Genomic DNA, 23,975 nt, shown 5'->3' with positions numbered 1-23,975 from the left:
TCACCTTGCTTGCCCCCTCCTCTCCTTTCCACTTCTTTGACAAAGCAAGGAAACAGTTACTCTTGGAGTTGGGAATGAGTTCCTACTTCACACATCATCTCATTGAGCAGCACATGTTTTGATGCAAGAGGAAATAATTGTTCATTCCTTTTTAATTTTGTTGTGTTCACTTCAAAACAGTAACATTGGAAGTGGATTTAGCAACATACTGTAGAGTTTAACTAACACAAAAAGAAGTGTACCACCACAGGAGTACTGTGCCTTACTTTTATTTACTCTTCCTCATCTTCCCAGCAACAACCTATCCCGCAAGTGCTTCTCCTTGTCTTGCAGCACAATCTATAGGAATGTTCCATAACAAAACACAAAATAAACAGATATAATTAATCAGCTCATTCCCCAACGGAGTTGCTTTTAGCCTGACAGTAATGCCGAGGGGGCGAAGCCATGGAGAAGCGAGTGTGCTCCTGACTAGACTTGGTGAAAAGGAGCTTATGTCCCCCACTCTTCCATCTCACTCTACGGTTTGCATAGGCTTTGACCTTCTTAGCCACATCGTGAACGAGTTCCGATGAAAGAGTAAGGAATCACATTGAAATGGAAGTGGAGTCATTGGATTGAGCCTTCATTTTTGTAACTTGAGGACCTGGACTCATTCTCTGTCCTTTGAATAGAATGTGTCAGAGATTTTACGGGATCAAAATTCCTACATGCGGTCACAATCCTTCTCCTAACCAGAAAGGCCCACGATTGTAAGCTTGGATGATGATCTTGTTGCAGAAATATCCCAATTTTTTTTTCTCCCCAATGTCGGAGTCCCCATCTGCCTGCAGCAATGAGTTCTCTTTTTACATATTTCCTTGCATGTTTTGGAACCTTCCTGACTCAGCCTCAATACAGTTCTCCGATGACTCAAAAACTTTCTCTTTTGGTATTGAAATATTCTGCTCTGTATTTGGAACACCCTTTTATCTGAATGGCTAGTCTAGCAACTCAGATTTGGCACTTTCACTTGAGAGCTTTGGTGCTTTGAATGAGACAGCAGCAATGCACTGCACGTACACCGCTTCAAGATTTCAGGTGTGTTTTGCGGCAATTCGAAGCATGAATTGACATGTGTACAACATAGCCAATGGTAGTTTAATGGAACGTTTCACACAGGTGTAGAGTTTATTTGAAGGTCTTAATCTTTATCAACACTCTTCCAGGCCAATGCGGTCAACCCTGGTTACTGTCCTGTAAAATATGAATCATGGATTAAAGTGCGACTTTTGCTGTACCACTCTGGAGTGTTAAACAACTCGGCCTTCAAACCTTTTTTCTGATCTTCCAAGGTGTTTTATTGGGACTTAGAATTTAATTGGTGTGTGTATGCATTGGGTGTCTACTCACTCAACTGTCAATGGACTGGACGATTGATAATAAAAAAATTGTATTCTGGTATCCTGCAGGTTTGAGTTTCATTTCACAGTTTTCACAATTGGTGGCACGGTGCAAATCAAGGTTATAGCGAGTCATTCGAGTAATATTTTCAGGAACGCCGCAAAGTGAAAATGAAACCATGCTGTAACTCCAGGCAGCAGTTTATTAGCAAACCTTCTGAGACTATTGAAGATATGTCTCTTATATATGTTTCCTTTATTTTCAGAGAAAATTGGATCCGTCATGGAGGTTATAGATCTAGTACGAACCACTGAGGGATTGGTTTGTCTATTCCCCAAAAATGTTCTTTGTTTCTATATCTTGCCAAGAGGAAAAAACATTATTTCTAATTGCTTTATCCATCATTTTGTGTTGTTGTTTTCTTTCAGATGGGAAATGCCTCTGAAACGTATCTGTTTGTGTCCAGGATATCAAAAGACAATGACTTCCTCATGGGGACGATATATGCAATTTTTGGTGAGTTTTTTGTTGTCTGTTCATCCAATACCAACAACACATCAGGACTTTAATGTAACAGGGTAAATGTTGCAACCGTGTTACTAATTTGACATATAATTCAGTTTGAAGTAAAACGGTTATTGCAACATACATTTACTTACTCCCTGAATTAAGATATATTCATTTTTTTGCTTTTTTCAAGTAGGGTTACGCTTTTAATTTGACATTTAGTAAAAAATAAATGAATAAATCAATCAATAAAAAGTAATTAAAAAAATCTGTCATAACTCTCAACCCTCTGTGACTAAAATGTGTACAGGTCAAGTTAAGTGAATCACATTTTAACCGCAAATATTGTTTTATTTGTTTATTTATATATTTAATTTATTTATTTATTTGGGGGGGTTGTCTTATCAAAAAACAAAAAGGTAGACATATTTACTGTAGAATCTCTTGATTTCTCAAGATACTTCATGGTTTTGCAAAATGTAGATAAGTTGTCGATCTCTTTTTAGCGGCTGGTTGTGCCATGTTTTTTGTCTTAATCTTAAAAATGTATGACGTCTTTGCCAAAAATCAGCACAGAAACAATTCAATACTTGTGCGGCTTCTAAATTTGCGAGATTTCAAACCTTCTGTAAACAACGGACAAAGAGAATGAAGTTTAATGAAATTATTATTCACTTACGGTTTGCCAAAGATATTGCATATTACATCAAAATCTTGTTGATTTCGGAATACGGTTGTATTATATATTTATATATATATTCGCAAAATGTACCAGAAAATCGTAAAGGTGGAAAGGTGTACCATATTTTCATAGCCTCTTAATAATTGATTGACATTTTTTCCGTCTTTTATCCAAATACAAGGTTAAAATTGTTTTGAAAAAAAAAGAAAAAAAAAATGAAACAAATGAGACAGATCTTGTGCGGCTCGTAGGGAGTTTTGCATAGCTGAGCTTGGTCGAAGAAGGACAATCTGCAAGTTCCACTTTTAATGCTAAAGGACTACTGGCGTCATTACCAGATGACTGTTAAGGAAGCTATAAGAGAGGACCTATTAAATATTATTGTGTCTTAACACAACAACTCACCTGTGCTTTTTAAAACTATTGGCTCTGTTCTTAATGCCCCAAAGTCTTTCTGTTTGGAAGCATCAACCTATCTATCTATCTATCTATCTACCTTGGTCATATCCCTCAAGAGGGGTGACCGACAGCAAGACAAACACATGAAATAACAAAGAAAATAAAAAGGGGAAAACAATAGCAAAAAACACACGCAAACGTTTTTGGACCATGGCCAACCCAAATCCCCGAACACCCAAACAAGTTAGGCACCTCTGCACCTAAGTTGGTCATGCTTTCGTCCCTCCAGATGAAAGAATCAATCATCAACCTAAATGTATTATTTCCTCAACTTTTTTGTTGACAAGATTATTAATACTAGGTCCCTAATCTCAGCTCTTGTCACTGACCCCTCTGTTTCTGTCGTATACACAGCCGTGTTCGATAAGTTTAAGCCTTTAACGTTGTCATTTTTAGATGTGGTTGGCCATATGAAACCTTCAGGTTCCCCTAATGATGTAACAATGATAATTTTCAAAAGAGGTTTTTCTCAGTTTCAGACAGTTCTGGCCATTATTACCTGCAGTCATTCCTCTGGTGTTGTTCCTCGCTAGTTTTAAACAGGCAACCACTTCCAAAAAACCTAGCCTGAACAAAACGGTTTTCACTAACTTTAGGCACATCTCCGAGTTGCAATTTATCTCCAAGATCTTGAAGAAAGTTGCTTATTCTCAACTAATGTCTTTTATGGATTAGCATGATCTTCTGGACGTTTTACAGTCAGTTTTTAAGTCTCTGCATAGCACAGAGTCAGCACTTCCAAACCTTTTAATGATATACTCCTGGCTAACATCTTCTATTTTGTGATCCTCGTCCTGATGGAACTCACTGCTGCCTTTGATACGGTAGACCACAATATTTTATTATCCTGGCTGCCTTGAGCATTAGTAGTAGCGCTTTTTGTTGGTTTAGGTCTTATCGAACTATCAGAACTATGGGTGTAAGCCTTGCTGGTTTTGAAAGTGTCCTCGCTCCTCTGTCTTTTGGTTCCATTCCAATGACCCCTTCTCCTTTCTTTGTACTTACTCCTGCTGAGCTCCATCCTCAAAAACATGGCATCTCTATTTATTGTTACACTGATGACAGTCAGATAGATAGATAAATAGCTAGATACTTTATTCGTCCCCGTAGGGAAATTAACACTTAAAGCAGTATCCTTGTGTTGAGAACAAAACAATAATAAAGTAAAAGGAATATAATACATACCGAAAGTACCCAATGTAACGTGTTGATATAGAGTATTTAGATAGTGCTACATAAAATAGACACTGTAATAATATATATATGTCATGGAACGGACCAGGAGGCAGGAAGTGTGAACTCATTTGCGTGTACGATCACTAGGCGATAGGCAAATGGAGTTCCCCGGTATTCCCCAAAATGGGTTGGGATCGTTCGCTGAGTTCACATGAGTGGGCCTTACCATTCTGTCAGGGAACGGACCGAGAGGCAGGAAAGGTGAACTCATTTTTGCGTAAACGATCAGTCACTTTAATTTAGAAAATAAAAGTTGTCCAACACGCAGGGACCAAAGACAAAACAAAAACAGGCTTACAGGCAATCACTCAGAAAAAACGGGCACGAACAGGTCTTCAAGAAAGAATGGCAGTAACTCAGAACAAACGGGCATGAACAGGTTTTTCCTTGAGTCAAACAAAACAATGGTAAGGCCAGGGCAGTCCCAAAACGAGCCCTTAAGAATCCCACACGCAATTAAGTCAATCTGTGTCAGCCGGTATCAAGGGGCTGGACCAGCTGGGTGTCATGGCGACCATGCAGGACATGACAGAACCCCCCCCTTCAAGGGACAGCTCCTGAGGTCCCAAAAGAAAATAAATACCTCGCATCCCAGACTGGCGATCAGGGGGGTCGGACTGGCGATCAGGGGGGTCGGACTGTCGAACAGGGGGGTCGGACTGGCGATCAGGGGGGTCGGACTGGCGATCAGGGGGTTCGGACTGGCGATCAGGGGGGTCGGACTGGCGATCAGGGGCGGTCGGACTGGCGATCAGGGGAGTCGGACTGGCGATCGGGGGAGTCGGACTGGCGATCAGGGGAGTCGGACAGGCAGGCAGGGGAGTCGGACAGGCAGGCAGGGGAGTCGGACAGGCAGGCAGGGGAGTCGGACAGTCAGGCAGGAGAGTCGGACAGGCAGGCATGGGAGTCGGACAGGCAGGCAAGGGAGTCGGACTGGCAAGCAAGGCAGTCGGACTGGCAAGCAAGGGAGTCGGACTGGCAACCAAGGGAGTCGGACTGGCAAGCAAAGGAGTCGGACTGGCGAGCAAGGGAGTCGGACTGGCGAGCAGGGGGGTCGGACTGGCGAGCAGGGGGGGTCGGACTGGCGAGCAGGGGGCTCGGACAGGCGAGCAGGGTGCTCGGACAGGCGAGCAGGGGGGTCGGACAGGCGAGCAAGGGGGTCGGACAGGCGAGCAAGGGGGTCGGACAGGCGAGCAAGGGGGTCAGACAGGCGAGCAGGGGGGTCAGACAGACGAGCAGGGGGGTCAGAGAGGCAAGCAGGGGGGTCAGAGAGGCAAGCAGGGGGGTGAGAGAGGCAAGCAGAGGGGTCGGACAGGCAAGTAGAAGAGTCAGACAGGTAAGCAGGAATGGAAGGTCGGCAGGCGCGGCTTTGAGGCCGAAAGGCGCGGCGTTGAGGCCGTCAGGCGCCTCGGACAGCTCATTCAGATAACGCGACAGGCGCTCAGCCCGCTGAGCAAATTGCTCCATTTGGCGTCCTATGCGTTGACCTCGCTCGATCAGCAGCTGAAGGGCGGTGACCTCACTAGGCGATAGACAAACGGAGTTCCCCGGTATTCCCCAAATTGGGTTGGGATCGTTCGCTGAGTTCACATGAGTGGGCCTTACCATTCTGTCAGGGAACGGACCGAGAGGCAGAAAGGGTGAACTAATTTTTGCGTAAACGATCAGTCACTTTTATTTAAAAAATAAAAGTTGTCCAACACGCAGAGACCAAAGACAAAACAAAAACAGGCTTACAGGCAATCACTCAGAACAAACGGGCACTTACAGGTCTTCAAGAAAGAAAGGCAGTAACTCAGAACAAACCGGCATGAACAGGTTTTTCCTTCGAGTCAAACAAAACAATGGTAAGGCCACGGGCAGTCTCAAAACGAGCCCTTAAGAATCTCACACGCAATTAAGTCAATCTGTGTCAGCCGGTGTCAAGGGGCGGGACCAGCTGGGTGTCATGGCGACCATGCAGGATATGACAATATATATATATATATATATATATATATATATATATATATATATATATATATATATATATCCTATTAAATATGAAATTTAATTAAGCACCTACTTTCCTGTCTTGATGACTTGAAGTCTGGATGACCCTTAACGTTTTAAACTTTAATGAAAAGAAAAACTGAGATGATTTTCTTTGGTCCCAGTGGCTCCCGTGTACCTACTGCCTTGGGTTCATTGGCACTATATGTGAAGTAAACTGTTCTTAACTTGGTTTTCAAGATGAACACTGATTTTCAACTAGATGAACCCAAAAGTGCAGTAGTGAAGTCAAGCTTCCTCCATATAAGGCAGTTAGCAAAAGTGAAGCCTTTTCTCACATGAGAACATTTAAGATTGTGAATCATGCCGTCATCACATCTTGGCTGGACTGCTGCAATTCATTGTATTATGGAATCAGCCAGTCTTTCATCTACAGCCAATCCAAAATACAGCTGTTTGACATTTAACTGGCACACATAAGAAGGAGCATATACACAGGTTCTGGGCTCCCTTTACTAGATGCCTGTGCATTTCAGAATATATTTTTAGTTTTTTTTTTTTTCATATTTAAGTGTCCTTGCTCCTCTTTACCTGAGTGAGCTGCTTCACTGTAATTTCCCTCCTCTGTGCCTAAGGTCAATGAGCTGCTGTTGGAGGTACCCAAGTCTAAGAGGAAGCTCAGAAAGGATAGAACCTTTTATGTTGCTGCTCCAAAACCTTGGAACAATTCACCCTTGCACACCAGAAAGGCTCCCTTACTGTCCATTTTTTTAATTAGTCAAAAACACATTATGATTTATCGGATTTTGACCGTTTTATTATTTTATTATTTCTATACTTTTTAGGTGTTTTGATTATTTTGTGGCCAATAAAGTTTTTTTTTTAACTATATTTTATTTGTGTAAAGCGATTTATCTTCAGATGTGGCTGTTTTAAAGGGCTTAATGAATAAAGTTGTGTTGAGTTTAGTTAAAAAAAGCAAAAAAAAGGGCTGATGAGAAAAATTGGAGCTTATCTTGATCCCATCACCTAGACAGTCTTAACACTTGTCACAATATTTCATTCATTAATCATCTTCTATATAAAGGTTCCTGGAATCTTCCAATCAATAATTTGTAACTGTGACTCGTAGGTGCCCTGTCACTGCTGGGAAACGGAATCCTATTGTTCGTGGCCTATAGAAAAAAGTCCTCCTTGAAGCCAGCGGAATACTTTGTAGTTAACTTGGCCATCAGTGATCTGATGATGACCATCTCCCTCTTCCCCATCGCTGTACCGTCAGCCTTCACTCATAAGTAAGTCTCCTTTCTAACCTGTAACTTGGATTTGTTGTGCAATCACATAAATACAATACAATGATTATGTGAGCTCAAAATGTATTCTTTAGTATTGCTTCGCCCCTGGCAAAGTCATGGAGATTTATCTTTGTGCAGAAGATGCAGAAAAAAACCTCTTACCCTCATGTTTAACATGATGCACTGTGTTCTTTTTTGTTGTCCCCCTGCCCCGTATTTAGGTGGCTATATAATAAGACCACTTGCATCGTTTACGCCTTCTGTGGCGTTTTGTTTGGCCTGTGCAGTCTGACGAATCTAACGGTGCTGTCCTCTGTCTGCTGGCTCAAGGTCTGCTGCCCAAACTACGGTAAGGTACAGTGGTGGGCCGCTAGGGCCACAAGGCCTTCTTTTCTGACCTAAACAATATCTGGATCATGTGATATTAATATTATTTGTCCATTATTACTTGTACAATTCCAACTTGTTTGTCAGATTGCTTCCATTGCTTGTCCCCTGTTTGCACTACTTCAAGATGTGTGCTTTCATATTTAAGCATTTAACCAATCACATTTCAGCCATTACTCCCGAAGTCCAAATCAAGACCATTCAGCTGGTACAAAATGCTGCAGCGAGGCTTTTAACTAAGACAAGAAAGTTTGATCACATTACCCAGATTTTAGCTAACCTGCATTGGCTCTCTGTTAGCTAAAGATGTGATTTTAAGGTTTAAGGAACAAAATCATGCAAGGACTTGCTCCCTCATATCAGATTTAATTCCCCCCTATGTTATGGTCCGGAGCCTTCGCACTGAAAATGCTCGTCTACTAGTGATCCCAAGAGCCAAAGGCCTTAACAATCAGTTTGTCAGGCCCAAAGCATAAAATAAGTGATGGTGAAGCTGTGGATTTACCCAATCATATTCTGAGCTGGCGGGCCAGGGCCATCTAGCAGGCGTGAAGAAATGTCAGCAGTTTCACAAGCCAAGATTGGCTCGGGGACAGTAACGGAAGTATCACTCAAAAACGTATAATAAATACATCCCCTGTCCACTGCTTATAAAGCTCTAAATCGAATAAAAACGTATGCCAAAAATATTGTATAGTCTAGACTGCCATGGCGATAGAAAATAACTCTTTAAAGGAACTGAAATCCATGAATAATATGTACAGTAGTGTGGTTGAAATATTATTGAGGAAAGAAAGGAAACTTGATTTTGTGTACAAATAAAAAATATGTTTGTGAGTAAAATGTGGCTATATTCCTGAGTAATATAGCAATTTTATGAGGCAATTATTGATGTTTATTTTATATGTGACGCAGTTGTAGCTCGAGTAAATGTTTCATAGCGATGCAGTTATTGAGGGTTAGATTGATTCCAATGTTGCACTACTGAAGGCCTAGGTGTTAAATGCACAACCCGCCACGAGTAAAGTTGCTATAATTTTTTTTTTCAGACGCCCGATTTGAGCTCAAATCTGGACTGAATTTTAACGTCAACATTACACTAGGGCATTCATTTAAGGTAGCTTATGTAATATTTGACTACTCAAAGGCACCATGTTGATCAATGCGGATGGAAACCAGTGCCAAATAAGCACAGCGTAGCAGCAAGATGCCAGACAAACAAGGCGGCGACTACCAGGTATGGGTTACTCTATGTCAAAGAAATACAAATTTTCCGACCTATGAATAACTATAAAAATCAACATTTGCGGGACGGTTCCGTTATTTATGCCTATTATCTAAATATATGTATTGTGTTATTGAATTAAGTATTTGTATTACCAGGAGGTACTAAATCTTACACACTGTCCCTTTAACAAAAGTGTCCCGTGAGACTTTTTATGGTATGCCACAGGAAATTATCACAATTTGTGATGTTGTAAAAGTGTGTTCTTTCAATCACTAGCCGAGTAACTTTGATAATATTTTATATCCATTAGGTGGCAGATGATCATTTTTCTGATAAATGATAAAGTAGCTTGGGTAAATTATTTTGCTAAATACTTATGTTTAGAAATGACATTTGAGTATACACTGCCTCCCTCTATTTTATATGTAGTTTTAAAAAGCTGTTCTACTGTCAGATAATTTTCATTTTAAAATGTAATTCATCCTATTTTACCAGAAAACAAACAAAAAAAGAACTAAGAAAAGGAAATGTTGAACTACATTGTAAAATTACAGTCAGATTAGTTACCAAAATTATTTTCTAGTACGCCCTCCAGAGAAACAGCCACCATACACTTACATTTTTAAAGGCATTTTAATAAAACCCCCCAAAAAAACCATATCGTTAAACAGTATCATGTCTTGATAACTTCAACATTAAAAAACAAAGCTAGAGCGCAGAATCAGATTTTATTTACATTTTATATGGGTGCACCTTGGTTTTTAAAAAGATTGAAAAACACTACTCTAGCTTAGTCTTGTTTTCACCCTAGAAATGCTGATTTGTAGAGTATAGAGAAAAAAGTTACATTGGAAGTTGTGGCCTGATGTATGTACAGTCGATTGAGTATACAGATCAGAGAAGCACCTTCGAGTCCAATCCATGCTGGTGATGTGATGTCCTGGAGCAAGATGGCATGACGTATTTATTTCTCTCATAAAAGTTGTGTACTGTAATCAAGTATTGACTTTTATTTTTCTTGTTGCAATGCGTGTAAGTGGCAATAAAGCTGCCACAGATGTCCGTCTGTAAAAAAAAGAACATTCAATAATGACTAGTTTAACGAGGCTGTTTCTGGTATTCTAGAGCACTGTTTCTTAACCATTTTTTGAGGCATGGCATACTTTTTTCCATTAAAAAATGTCGAGCCACACAGTCCGTCCAAAAACATTAAAACTTAATTTGTAAAAATGTCACAGAATACAGAAAACAAGAATACCAACAAATTTACCTATGGCACTGGGCGAAAGAGAGAAGGCAGTGTGTGTGTGTGCTATGTGTGCATAGTTTTGCCTATCCCTACCGCTTACCCGATAAATTGGCTTTGGGTGCTTGGCTGCCGTTTTCAGGTGTTAAGAGTTTGTTCAGTGGGTTTTCTTCGTTAAGTGTCTCAACAGTGAACATAGATTGTTTAATTAGCGCCTATAGATTCATTTTTGATGTACTGGCAAAAAAGGGTCTGTTGGTGTGACACTCTGACTGTAAACCACCAATGTTGCTTGTATTAAAATCTACATCATACATATAAAATTTGGAACGACACTGACAAGATTTGCCAAATCAAAATTTTACCTCCGAGCCTGATGTACTCATGAAAAAAGCCATACCTGGCTCGTGAGCCGAAGGTTCCAGACCCCTGGCTTACATTATCATGTTGCTTAAATGTATAGTACGAAGCATTAATTGTCGTCACCATTGGTCAGGAGATAATAAGGGTTAGTTGGTTGATCATTTTTTGTTGTCATTTTCTGATTTTTCTGTATTTTAAAATTTATTTTTTGTTCAAGTATCCATCTACAATATTTTCATCTTGCGTTTGAAAATAAAAACTTCACGTCAAGTCAAGTCATTTTTATTTGTATAGCCCTTAATCACAAATAGTCTCAAAGGGCTTCTCAAGTTATTACATATAAGAAGTTTAGGTTATTCGTATGCTATAGAGTAGAAGTGAGTTTTAGGCATAGATTTAAACATTTCCACTGAAGCAGCAGATCGGATCTCAGGGGGAAGAGCATTCCACAACAATAACATTTTGCAGCAACAAAAAACGCCCCAGAATTTGTCACAAAATATATTGTGCACTCGTGTATGGCAGTGATGTTCCTGGGGAAGAAGCTGTCTCTGAGCATTGTTTTAAGAGACCTGTCGCACCTATTAGATGTCGACAGGTTAGAGAGGTAGTGGCATGGGTGAGAAGAATCCTTTATAATGTTGATGGCTCTGCTGCGGTATCAGTGATCTGCAGCTACCCACTCATAGGCATGAGTGTTATAGTTAGTATTCTGGTCACGGGAATTAAGCAAAGATATAGAACAAACAAACAAATCCCACATATTGTTTCACACTGAATTTCCAGTCCACAGTCAGGATTGTTGACTTTTGTGGATGGTAATTTGTGTTTGGAAAGATGATCATAGGTGACATGAGGAAATTGTTCAATGAGTGCTGAGTTCAAATTTACACACCAGCAGAATATGAAGTTTCGTTGTCAGTATCAGTTAGGTGAGGTGTAGGAATTTCCAGAAATTATTCTGCTAGTCAGAGTCCCAGTGTCCTCTGTGAATTACAATGAGCTAAGATGGATGGTGTGTCCGGCTCATGTGTATCAGTCAGAGGGCTACTGACAAAGTGACAGAGTGAAAATTATTATTAATTCTTGTGACAAAAAGAAATTCGGTTTCTGTTACATCCAAGTATTCAAAGCCTACTCATATTTTAGTAATATAAGCATGTAGCATGTATGATGACATGCTGCTGTTAAAGAAGATTTGTTGTTTGTTGATCAGTCTTCAGTTTTTGAAAATTCAAACCTCATTTTTAAAAGACACCTCACATATTTTCCCTCTTGAATGTTCTGCCTCTCTCTTATAGATACACTGGTAAATGTGAAACACTGGAATTTTGTTCTTGCCTGGCCAGAAGCTGAGTAGTGCCAAAGCCGTAATCCCAGAATGTGAGCACCGAGTCTGCCTACTGGACTGATCACCGGTCACATGAATGCAACAATAAAATATGGATAAAAAGAAAAGTACTATAATATTCACACCAAATAAAAAAATATATATCCAATTTATAAGGCTGACCGAGTCTTGGAAACCTGCGACGGAATATTAGGAAAGCAATGAAAACCTGAACTAGATAAATAATGCATAGTCAGGGATGTTGATGTGAAGAATTACTGGCCGGACAGATTTTTTTGGACTTGTACTCTGATAATAATAATAATAATAATAATTAAAACAACTACTACTACTGCTACTAAAAATACAATTTGACACTAAGAACAAGGAAAGTATTTGTGGACCGCCAACACAAAGTTCATATAACACATTCGGATTTATTAAGTTAATAGGGGAAAATAATTTTAAATTAATAGTATGTATTAAGTTGACTTGATTATAAAGCACATTCAGCAAGAAAAAATTGTGTAATTCTGCAATACAAACCATAAACTTCAAGATTTGAAAAGTGTTTTTTCCATGTATTTTTAAAGTTGCGCTGCCAAAAAAATATTGCTTAGAAAAGCAGAAATTTGCCTATTTTGGTACCGGTCAATCAACCAGAAATCAACTGAAAGAAAGTATTACTTTAAAATCTGGATTACTGAGCACACCTGAACAGGCATGCACAAACTAAAGTAGGAAACTCAACTTTGTTATTAATCTTAATCAACTAGCACTGTAGTCAGTATTGATCAAATTTGACATTAACATATATGCAGTAGGGTGCCACGGCAGCTGAGTGGTTGGCATGTCTTTGGTACAGTTCTGACGGCATGGGATCAAATCCAGCTACCAGCTTATCTGTGCGGAGTTTGCATGTTTTCCCCGTGCTTGCGTGGGTTTCCTTCGGGCACTCCGGTTTCCTCCCACATTCCAAAAACTTGCATGACAGGTTGATTGGCCGGTCCAAATCGTCCCTGGGGGTAAATGAGCGAGTGAGTTGTATGTCTCTGTGTGCCCTGCGACTGGCTGGCAACCAGTTCAGGGTGTTCCCTGCCTACTGCCTAAAGATAGCTGGAATGGGCTCCAGCTCCCCTGTGACCCTAATGAGGATAAGCGGTGCAGGTAATGGATGGATGGATATACGCAGGAGTGTAACAAAAATCATTTTACAAAAATGCTTGGATTCATTCTAACAAGTATTGTTGGCAGATTAAATAATTAAGTGTGGTAGCAGATGACAAATAATCAGGTATATTTTTCCGATCGGCCTGAAAACTGACGTCATATTAGGCTGTGATCACTCCAATAACTGCTAGCCAGATAATTATCATCTACCACTTATTTAGTAAATAGTGTAGGGATCGTGATCATCCATTCATGTGCGTGACTAATTCGAGGCATTTGGCTATTGAAATGAGTCATAATTACTCCCAGCGTTTACCTGTGCGTCATTGAATTTCTTCACTTTTACATTTAGAGCACTTGGCAGAAATCACCCTCTCATAGGGTCTGGCGCTCATCCAAAGTCAACCCCGACACGCTTGCGACAATCTGCCTTGTGCAAAACAGAAAGAATAAACGACAACATATTTTCAGCCACAGACAGTATCTAACAATATTATGTTGTATGGGCCAATACTAGTATTACTTGGCATTTTGCGGAGTTAAGAACCAGACTCAAACTATTTTGAAAGGTTGGTGTTGAAGGATGATGACATCGATGTAGCTCAGTATTCAGCTAACAACCAATCATGTCATTGCTGAAGAAAGCAGGTAAACCTGGTTGGTTGTTGGAAGAGCCCTGGGAAATATTTATGTTGACATCCCTTGATACAAGCTCTCCAATCGGCTACCTCCAGAGAGAACTAAAAACATGTGCATTTTGCTTCTTAACTTATATTTGACAATCACAATATTCATCAAAATGCCTGGTTGATATCTTTTAGGTTGACTTTATTTTTATAACTTTTATAGCTTAGCTGTGCTGCATGTTTTGACCAAAACCATACAACTGTTTCAGAAAATCAAAATATTTTAAGTTATTTTTTCTTCAATGGAATTAAGAAACACGTGTTTCTACATTCTGGATTCTTTACAAATCAACTGAAATATTGGAAGGCTTTTATTATATTAAAGTGGCTGATTGTGTCTCATTGCCCACAATTAGGATTTTTATTTTTTTATGATATTTTGAGATGAAATAGTTGAATTTGCCATAAATAGCAAAACAAATAATACTCATTTTTTTAAAAAATACATTTAGAACGCATGACACTCTTTTTAATGGCATTGCAGACAATTAAGAATTTCATCACAATATTCCATTTTTTTAGACAGTCCTGTATAATGAAATAGAAGAAATATTGAAATGAAAAAAAAAATGAGCAAAGTTATAGGCAAGGCGAGCAATACATGTTTTACATGTAAAGATTAATATTTTTCATGAGATTTTTTTCATCATTTTTTCACTTCCAATTTTGCACGGAAATAAGCTACAGTGAGCGCCTCCAACGTAGTGCTGGCAGACCGGTTCTGAAAATGGGTCACCAGTGCTGGGTAAATGTGATTTTCTAGTAAAATGCTTTTTTTTAATTGGTCGACAGACTCTATTCAACCCTACTGCCGTTGTTTTTTCAGTAATGCATATCAAACTGGGTGCCCTTTACGCCAATTGGTGACAAAAAGTATATCTCAGTTATAAAAAAGTTGAAGCCCCTGTTTTACAGGGTATTATGAGTTATGTTACTAAGATGCAGATCTAACCGGAGTTATGCACTAATCTAATTTCTGTAACATTTTTTATTACAATAATTGCACTAGAGTATAAGTCATATTTTTATGGCCTGGATAAAAATTATTACTAGAAATAATAAAAAGACGTATGAGTAAGAAATATTTCGACAATGAAGACATTATTTTTTGGTGCGGAAGAAAGCCAAAGGTCTTCTGGATATAAAGCACAATGATAGATGACACATGCACGTATGCAAAATATATTTTCTGTTTTTATAAAATCATGCTCATTAATCGGTCGTTCTTTTCTCAAATGGCAAAAATGTAATTATGGCTGCATGCATCAACATAAAAAAACTATATAATTACAGTCAAAATTATACAGCAATTAGTGTTAGCGTTCATATTTAAAAAAAAGCCTTGCAACACATTTTGTGATTGCACAGCCAGATTGAACAGATTGCAAACTCCATTTAACTGGGGCCAAAATTTTGGATGAGGCAAAGGCATCATAAAGTTGAAAGGTCCGAACTCGAGTGTGTCGTAAATAGGCCTCACTGTATCGAGGTAATCAAATAAATATTTCCGAAATAAAATTATCAAGTTTCTCAAGCACCCCTTACCATAGACAAATTCAGGCAATGAAAGAGAAATCAGGTTTAGAAACCTTGATTAATTTAGTTCAACTCATAGTGCCAAGTGAATAACAAGCTAGCTTCTGAATGTGAGTCAATTTGTTTTTTTACTTCTACCGCCGCATGCAATTAATCTCAATGTTTTCGGTCGTCTTATTTTAGGTATTGAGAACAGGGAAGGTGGTTACAGAAGAACAGCAGTTAAATGAGCAAAACGGGCATTTAAAGATCAAACACATTTTCTATTGAATTGTTGAGTGAATCCTAGATAAGGAAAAAACAATCGGCTTCAGTTTAACTCCAGCAAAATTTGTGTGTTCTAATCCTATTAGTCTACAGACCACATCAAAGTCCAACCTCAAAGTTTTTGTAGGGACTGTGTATCGACCAATCAATACACTGACAATGGGAGATAAAAAGAGATTTCAACTGGGCTTTACTTTGCTCAATGTATAAAACTCTTTCGGATGCTTCAAAGTGCATCTAATCAACCAACAAAAGTGGCATTTGATAGGCCTTTGAAGACATTTATTGTAAAAAAAGACACAATGTTTCAACTGGGTGAAAAGTTTAAGTCCGGTAGATCACGATTAGTGATCCTCAACCACTAAGCTGTACCTTGTCGCACAGAATTTTACATTTTGTTTATTATTGTTTTACGGAAACCACTATGGTAACACTGGACCATAGGTAAGATCTTAAGCCAATCCTGAGTCCTACTCGACTCGAAAGTTGGCCCTGATCGGGCCTAAAATATTAATCATTACGTTGGGTCAGGCCGGGCTGCTCTTGCTGTCATTGTTGTTCTTTGTCATCTATGCCTTACACTTAAAGTGCCAAGCCAATTTCTTAAGGATGTACCGCTTCTCTTGTTTATGGCCCAATTCTTTACCCCTCAAAAATGTTTCTGTGAAGGATGAAATATTGTCATTTAATTTAAGCTTTGCCGACACAGAAATAGGGGGCTGAATCAGGCTTTAATACCCCTGGGCCTGGGTCAGGTTGAGTGGATGTTTCAGACCCGATTTTACTGTACTTCTACACTGAACGTGAACCAAAGGGTTTGAGGGGGAATGTTTTAAATAAAATCGCATTGTTGGGCTCAGTTGTTGGGCAAGGATGTAATAAAACACAGCGGGTATGAATCAAACCTAAATTTTACTCTCATAGCCAATCAGTGTGGAAAATGGTCAATAACAGCCCACTACGCCATGACACAAAAAAGTTAACAAAATACTGTGATTTCTAGACCAAAGAGCACACACCTGATTAAAAACTGAATTCTCAAATTTACGAACAAAACTCAATTTCGACTTTGTACAAGCCTCACAGGATGTTAAGGCATGAAAAAAACTAATTCATGTCTATTTCTTGTGTTTTAAGCTCTGTGCACACCTGGCTGCCTCTGGCTGCAGGATGCTAAAGGGGCCGTGCCCACCTGATAAGTTTTCTGCTGCATCTTTCAGTTCTGCTTGAAATGCATTCTTTCACAAAAAGCAGTTTTTCTCTGAAGCTTGCTCTGGAAACAAGTACTTTCAAGAAACCCATCAATGTTCAATTGTTTACGAAACAAAGTATGGAATCATCTTTCTAACAAAAGATGAGGGTTGAAGCTTTGTTTTGGTATATCCTATGCTTATAGAGCTAAATAATAAAATTTTCTGCATGATTTAAAAAAAAAAAAAAGAAGCAAAATGGCAAACATTGTCTGGTACGAACACTTTCCATCCATTTATCCATTATCTGCACCGCTAATCTTAAATAGGGTTGTGGGGGTGCTGGAGCCCATCCCAGCTACCTTCGGGCAGTGGGGAGGGGAAACCTCTGGTTTCTAGCCAGTTGTAGGACACAGAGGCAGACAACTCACTCGCTTATTCACTCCTAGGGACAATTAACACCGGCCAATTAATCTGACAAGCATGTTTTTGGAATGTGGGAGGAAACCAGAGTGCCCGGAGGAAACCCACACAAGCACGGGGAGAACATGCAAACTCCACACAGGAAGGTTTGATCTCACAACCTCAGAACTGTGCCTCACACGCGCCAACAATTGTGCCACTGTGCTGACCGCAGGCACTTCCCATTTAAGAAAAACGTCTAGAAGAGTAAATTATATTTGGGCCAGAAAATCTGCCCTAAACTGAATTCATTATTGTTTATGGACTTCTAATTGTCCACTCTTAAGCACACCAAATGCTTTTCATTGGATTCATTCTACAGCATCCTATGATTATTCATTTATTTTTTAGATCTGGATCAAACCCCAATAAAGTTAGTTGAGGGTCCCCTGCTTAGCAAACTTAAAAGCTAATGTTGCTTTTGTCACTTGACTGAAAGCTGGGAGATGGAATAGGGAGGAACTAAAAAAGGAGTTTGCAGCTTACTGACAACATAATCGATGGAGAAAATCACTTGTAATGCCAAGCGCAGCTGACTGGTCAAAACAAGGTCAGACTGCTTTGGATCTTAAGAGATTTGAAGAGAACCCTTGTGTATTGTATACTAGATAAAATGTACTCTACTTTTTGTTATTAAGTACTTTACAGACAAAACTTGGTGGATGCTGGTAAAGAATGTTAAAGAAAAATACATGTTCAAGTTTAGTTCCTTCTGCATTTAGTTCGTGGCAGAAAAGAGTGGAGTGATCACTCCCATAGATATATGTATAAATGTATGTTTTTACTGTTTACTGTTAAGGACCCGCTCGGGGTAGCATGGAAGCACAATGCCGGAGCAAGGTTTAAGACAGAAATGCGTCGTTTATTCGGTACAGGTTCGGTACACAGGTGGGACAAACAAAAAAAAGCGGGGCAACAGTATCTTGATTACCAGAGGGTGTTGGTGATGAAGTAAACTCACAATTGGCGTAAGTAACAGACTAAATGTTCGGCAAGCAGAATTTGTGGTCGGAAATGAAAGCAAGGGTTCGGTAAACAGAAAACAAAACAAGGCTGAGACAACACTAAAACGAAACAAGAATGGCAACAAACTGGCAAACGTGCCCCTAAAAAGGAGTGAGCAGGAGTGGTGATTAGGATGTAATCAGGGCTGGTGACATCCGGTTTGAGTAGAAATCATAGCTAAGCACAAATGGCTAGTTTTAACCGTCTTGACCTGCCTGACCTAAAATGTGGGAAACATGCAAATCCCTTTAAGAAGACATTGGCGGACCGCTATGGGACTGATAACTTTGGAAAATAGGGAAAGGACCAACAAACGTGGGGGTAAGCTTGCCGGATGCTACCCTGAGTGGCAGGTTTAGTGTGGCTAGCCACATCCTTTACCCTTTAAAATATTGAGGGGCCTCTGATCTTTTGTAAACAGAGGCCTGCCACAGAAGACGACTCCATGCTTGCTCACACATTCTTCTGCACCTCTGAACCGACCTAAAAGCAGAAGGAACAAGACCTTGGACAGAACATCCCGAAAAGAGACAAAATGGGCGTCCAAACACAACATGATAGGGTGAGACATCCGAAGACGCTGATAGGAGCGTGTAATATGCCATCTCCACTAAAATTAGCTGCAAGAACCATTGTTCGGGGTTTTCTCCTGCTCAGGGCCTTCTCAAGCTCTTGGTTGAGTCATTCGGTCTGGCCATTGGATTTGGGTAAAACCCTGACGACAAACTTACCGTAGCTCTATGAGTTTACAAAACTCCCTCCAGAACCTGAAGATGAACAGTGGACCCTGGTCAGATACTATGTCATCTGGGAAACCATGAATGCGTGAAAGCTCCTTGAGTAACCTTAGTTGAGGGGAGTTTGGCTAGAGAAATAACGTAAACAATCTTAGAAAAGAGGTCAACCACAGACCCAGTACAAAGTCAACAGAAATATGCGACCATGGACTCTTAGGAAGGCTAGACCTGTGAAAGAACCACCCCTATCCCAACGTCAGAAGCCCAAACTCAACCGTGAAGGGTTAATCAAGGATGGGTAATGACAGAATGGGCACCGAGGAAAAAGCCGACTTAAATCTATTAAAATAGGAGTACTGACATGGTGTACCACAGGAGAAAATTCGGACAGATCCCCAATCGAATAGTAGATTGTGTAACTTTAACCAGGATAAGCCAAGGACTAACAAATGAAGTACTTTTTATAATACATATACACTTGTTACAATACCATCCATAAATATAATGTAGACAGGGCTAGTAATCTGAGTTACGACACCTATCAAAGAGCCGTTGTTGGCATACACCTTGCGTGGGTGTGGCAGTGGTTGCAGATCCACTCTTAAAGGTCTGGCTAGAGGGGCTCAAAAAGATCGAGACAGACCCAAAGTCAATGAATGCAGGCATGCCCCATTGGCCATGGCTAATGTAAGGTTTTATCATTTTATTGGACAAAAAATAACAAGGATTAAAGCCACGTGTGATACCGTCCATACTGGTCTGACTAAGACCACTTACAGTGTTATTTTTTCAATACGTGACCTCTTTGGTGGGGCTGGAACGCAGCAAATGTCCTCTTGCCCCACGATAAAAACAACGTCCTTCAGGACATCGTTTGCTTCTTTCTACTGGAGAGAGGTGCTCATTTCTGATCTCCGTGATCTCCTTTCCTTTCTCTGAGCAGTGCACATGATGAGAAGGTGAGTGACGTGGATTTCCCGTATCCTAGTGACATTGATGAAGCAGGACGCCCTGTGTTGTTAGCCTTCCCCGTCTTCTGTCAGATATTTGCCAGTCGATTTTGATGGAGAGGGAAATGAGATTGCCGAGGTTATCAGGCAAGTCCACTGTGGCGAGTTGGTCCATGACCTCCTGGGAAAGCTCTGGGAAGAATGCATTTATAAGAGCTGGTGTGTTCCACTCACTTTTAGTAGCGGGGGTAAGGAAATATATGGCGTAGTCAGACACTGACCAGTGTCCTTGGATTAGTCTTGTGAGTCACCTTGCCACATCCGCCCGGGAACCAACTGTTGGAAGAAGCATCTGAGCGTGGTGGTGAATGCCTCGAGGAAGTTGCACTGTGCCAAACATTGACTCCATTCCGCTGCTCTTCCTGTGAGGTGGGACACATTGAAGTCTACCTTGGACCGATCATAAGGAAAAACTGCTGCTGCCATGCTGAAATGGATCTGACATTGTGTTAGGAATGACAGTGCATTATCAGATTTGTCATAACATTTTTTGGGGAGAGAAAGCTGGATGGGTTAGGTGACTGTGGACGTGGTTTAAGGTTGACAAATTTCGGGCAGTTAGGGCCACTGAAACAACCTTTTTTTCACAAATGTTTTTAAGATAAGCAACACTTAACTATCGGAAATGTTTTCATTTAAGAATAAATACAAAATATAGCAAAGCATTGGATATAATTTCTAGTGTACTTTATATCGGTAAAGAAAAACAAACTTACCTTACTCCAGAAAACGTTTACTTTTTAAAAATTCTAAAAAAAATACAAAAGTATTTTAACTCATCTATTATTCTTTGCAGTGGCATTTCATAAGTAAAGTACACACAAGTAGTATAAATCACCAGAATTTAAATGGAGGAATAGTTTCCAAGACAAGCAACTCTTACCTGCAGAAAATGTTTTTGTTAAGAGAATGTATGAAAAAGACTATTCAACCTAATGATTACAATTGGTAATTTGCGGCACAGTTCTGAGTTCGAGATCAAACTTTCCTGTGTGGAGTTTGCATGTTCTCCCCGTGCTTGCGTGGGTTTTCCTCCGGGCACTCCGGTTTCCTCCCACATTCCAAAAACATGCATGCCTGGTTAATTGGCCAGTCCAAATTTTTATCCGAGGTGTGAATGAACGAGTGAATGTATGTCTGTCTCTGTGTGCACAGTGACTGGCTGGCAACTAGTTCAGGGTGTCCCCTGCCCACTGCCCGAAGATATCTGGTATGGGCTCCAGCACCCCTGCAACCCTACTGAGGATAAGCACTGCAGATAATGGATGGATGGATAGATTTTGTTACCCTCAAAAAGAAGAAAAATAATGAAAAAATGTAGTAAAATAAAAATATCATCATCTCCTCTAGTAAAAGCGATTGTTGGATTTTTATTAATGTTTCCTTTTTAAAATTCATTTTAATAATTATTTTTAGTAAAAAAACATTTTTTTAAATATCCTGTTTTCAGTCTACCAGTTGTGGTTTTGAAAACTGGAGGCTTGCATGTTTAAATAATTATCAGTAAGCTTTTGTTGGCTCACAATGGCAGGTAGCTCAATAACTTAAAATCAAAAAACGAAAATGAGTCATTGAAAATTGCATGAATTGAGTGTCCATTGTGTTAGCTTAATGAAAATAAGTTATTGCTACCTGTGTGGTTTAAATTTTTATGGGTGGCACGGCAGCTGAGTGGTTAGAGCGTTCAAATCCAGCTACCAGCCTTCCTGTTTGTACGATCTCCCCATGCTTGGGTTTCCTCCCAATTTCAAAAGCATGCATGTCAGGTTAATTCTCCAGTCAATTGGCCGGTCCAAATTAGCGAGTTAGTTGTCTGTCTCTGTGTGCCAACCAGTTCAGGGTGTCCCCTGCCCACTGCCCGTGACCCTACTGTGGATAAGCATTGCAAAAAATGGATTTATGGACATTTGTTGATTAGCTCTTTATGTAATCAATCTCACATTGAAATTGACTTGTCCCGCCAAGATGTTTTTATCAGCTAAAGTATGCTTGACATCTGAGAAAAGATTCAAGAAGAAGCACACACATGTGCACACCAGATAACACAACATGCGTTGTATGCTGGGGTGCCCCCAGTCTAAGTTGGGATTGTAAAATGGCCTGACATGTAGCTGAAGAAGCTTAGTGGATATGATGATAAAGCACGCAGGATTTTCCTCTGCACTGGTGACGCTAATGCCAGAATCAATTAGTCATTGGCTATGAGTGAGGGCTGCTACGATATTTCTCATGGATCATTTCACCCTCATGACTGCAACCATACTCATTTAAATGGATGTGCAAGGGAGTGTGGGTGGGTGGCATGAATTTGCTTAAATGCTTTTGCTCAGGAACTGGAATACTGCAGCGACATTTAAAATAATTTACATAGCAGAAGTTCATCCGTGTTTGTTCTCCCAATTTCTAATATTAGGGGAGGCCTGGTAGAGTTGCAGAACATTTTAACTTTTCTCTCCTCATTTTATGATCTTTTGTGCAAGCCTTTTCAAACTTTTAACATGTTACCTTAATTTGTTTTTTACACGTAGACATGAATGGTAGAGTGCTAAGTAGCTCCAAAAGTCTGTGACAGTCTCTCAAACAGAGAGATACACAGTTTTACAATTGTAACCAGTACTGGGTATAGTTGTAACACTGCCAGTGGACTGTTGTAACCAGGTGATTTTCGTATTACCAATAAGTCCACTATTTGAGAAAGGGTTTATTTAATAGAAATGTATGAGAAAAAGAGCATGAAATAACGACAAATGTTTGTGCCATAAATACCCTTTTGTAGAGACATCATTGCTAATCAGAGACTGACAAGCAGTTGTGGCAAATGTATAAGCCAGTGCCTGCGGTGCAGCCTTTCAAGGAAAATTGCTGACTATCAAATCACTGTACCCACTTTTCTCTCTTTTCTGTGCCCTTGCATTTATCCATACAAATTATACAGAAATAGTCACTTTTGGATGTGTTACAACTGTCCTAGTATCCAGAATTAGCCATCTTTAAGCTCATTGTTTTCTGTCTGGTTGACAGCTAGCATCAACAAACACATTTTAGCATCTTTAGCATATTTGCATGAGACAAAAACATTGAGAAAGAAAAATTAGTTTTTTAACTTTAAATCAGAGTTTTCAAAAGTCTTGTCTGAGGTCAAAATACTCATCTCATCTCATTAGCTGTACCGCTTATCCTTATTAGGGTCGCGGGGGGGCTGGAGCCCATCCCAGCCATCCCCGGGCAGTGGGCAGGGGACACCCTGAACTGGTTGCCAGCCAATCGCAGGGCACACGTGGACAGACAACTCACTCGCTCAGTCACACCTAGGGACAATTTGGACCGGCCAATTTACCTAAAATGCATGTCTTTGGAATGTGGGAGGAAACCGGAGTGCCCGGAGGAAACCCACGCAAGCACCGGGAGAACATACAAACTACACAGTAAGGCCGGTAGCTGGATTTGAACACACGCAGGAGGTTCCCACGACCTCAGAACTGTGCCGCACACATGCTAACACTGCACCGCCGTGCTGCCCGTCAAAATACTCAATACTCCATAAAATTCTCTTCCAATTGGTCAAACTTTGACTGTTACAATCGTTCCTGTGTAACAACTGCACCTGGCCTCTTCTGCATCATTATATGGTATGTGAGTAGACAACAAACTATCAAAATTCACATGCCAATTTAAATCCAAATTGTTTCTTTTGGATTTCCAGAATTTAAAATTTGATTCATGTGATCGCTGATTTTGGTGAAGTCATGATTAGCACCGAATTGTATTCTTAAATGAATTTATTTTTCCGACTAAAGGGTGCAC

At 40.0% G+C, this 23,975-nt stretch overlaps 1 protein-coding gene across 3 annotated transcripts in view; it reads left to right on the top strand.

The window, feature by feature from the left end:
* Nucleotides 1-23,975, top strand: part of opn7b (opsin 7, group member b) — a 97,028-nt gene that overhangs the window by 55,033 nt on the left and 18,020 nt on the right. For 2 of the 3 annotated variants that reach the window (XM_088332728.1, XM_088332730.1), the window contains 3 exons: nucleotides 1,850-1,899; nucleotides 7,392-7,554; nucleotides 7,776-7,903. In XM_088332728.1, coding sequence (XP_088188854.1) covers nucleotides 1,850-1,899; nucleotides 7,392-7,554; nucleotides 7,776-7,903 — 341 coding nt within the window. Of the gene's footprint in view, nucleotides 1-1,811; nucleotides 1,900-7,391; nucleotides 7,555-7,775; nucleotides 7,904-23,975 lie in introns of all 3 variants that reach the window. The other variant, XM_088332727.1, reaches the window with a different exon arrangement.

Source organism: Urocampus carinirostris, chromosome 3, assembly GCF_059441175.1.
Source record: "Urocampus carinirostris isolate Australia breed hairy pipefish chromosome 3, RoL_Ucar_1.0, whole genome shotgun sequence".
Classification (NCBI taxonomy): Eukaryota; Metazoa; Chordata; class Actinopteri; order Syngnathiformes; family Syngnathidae; genus Urocampus; species Urocampus carinirostris.
Note: the sequence above shows the minus strand (reverse complement) of the source record. Positions and strands in the feature narration are given on the sequence as shown.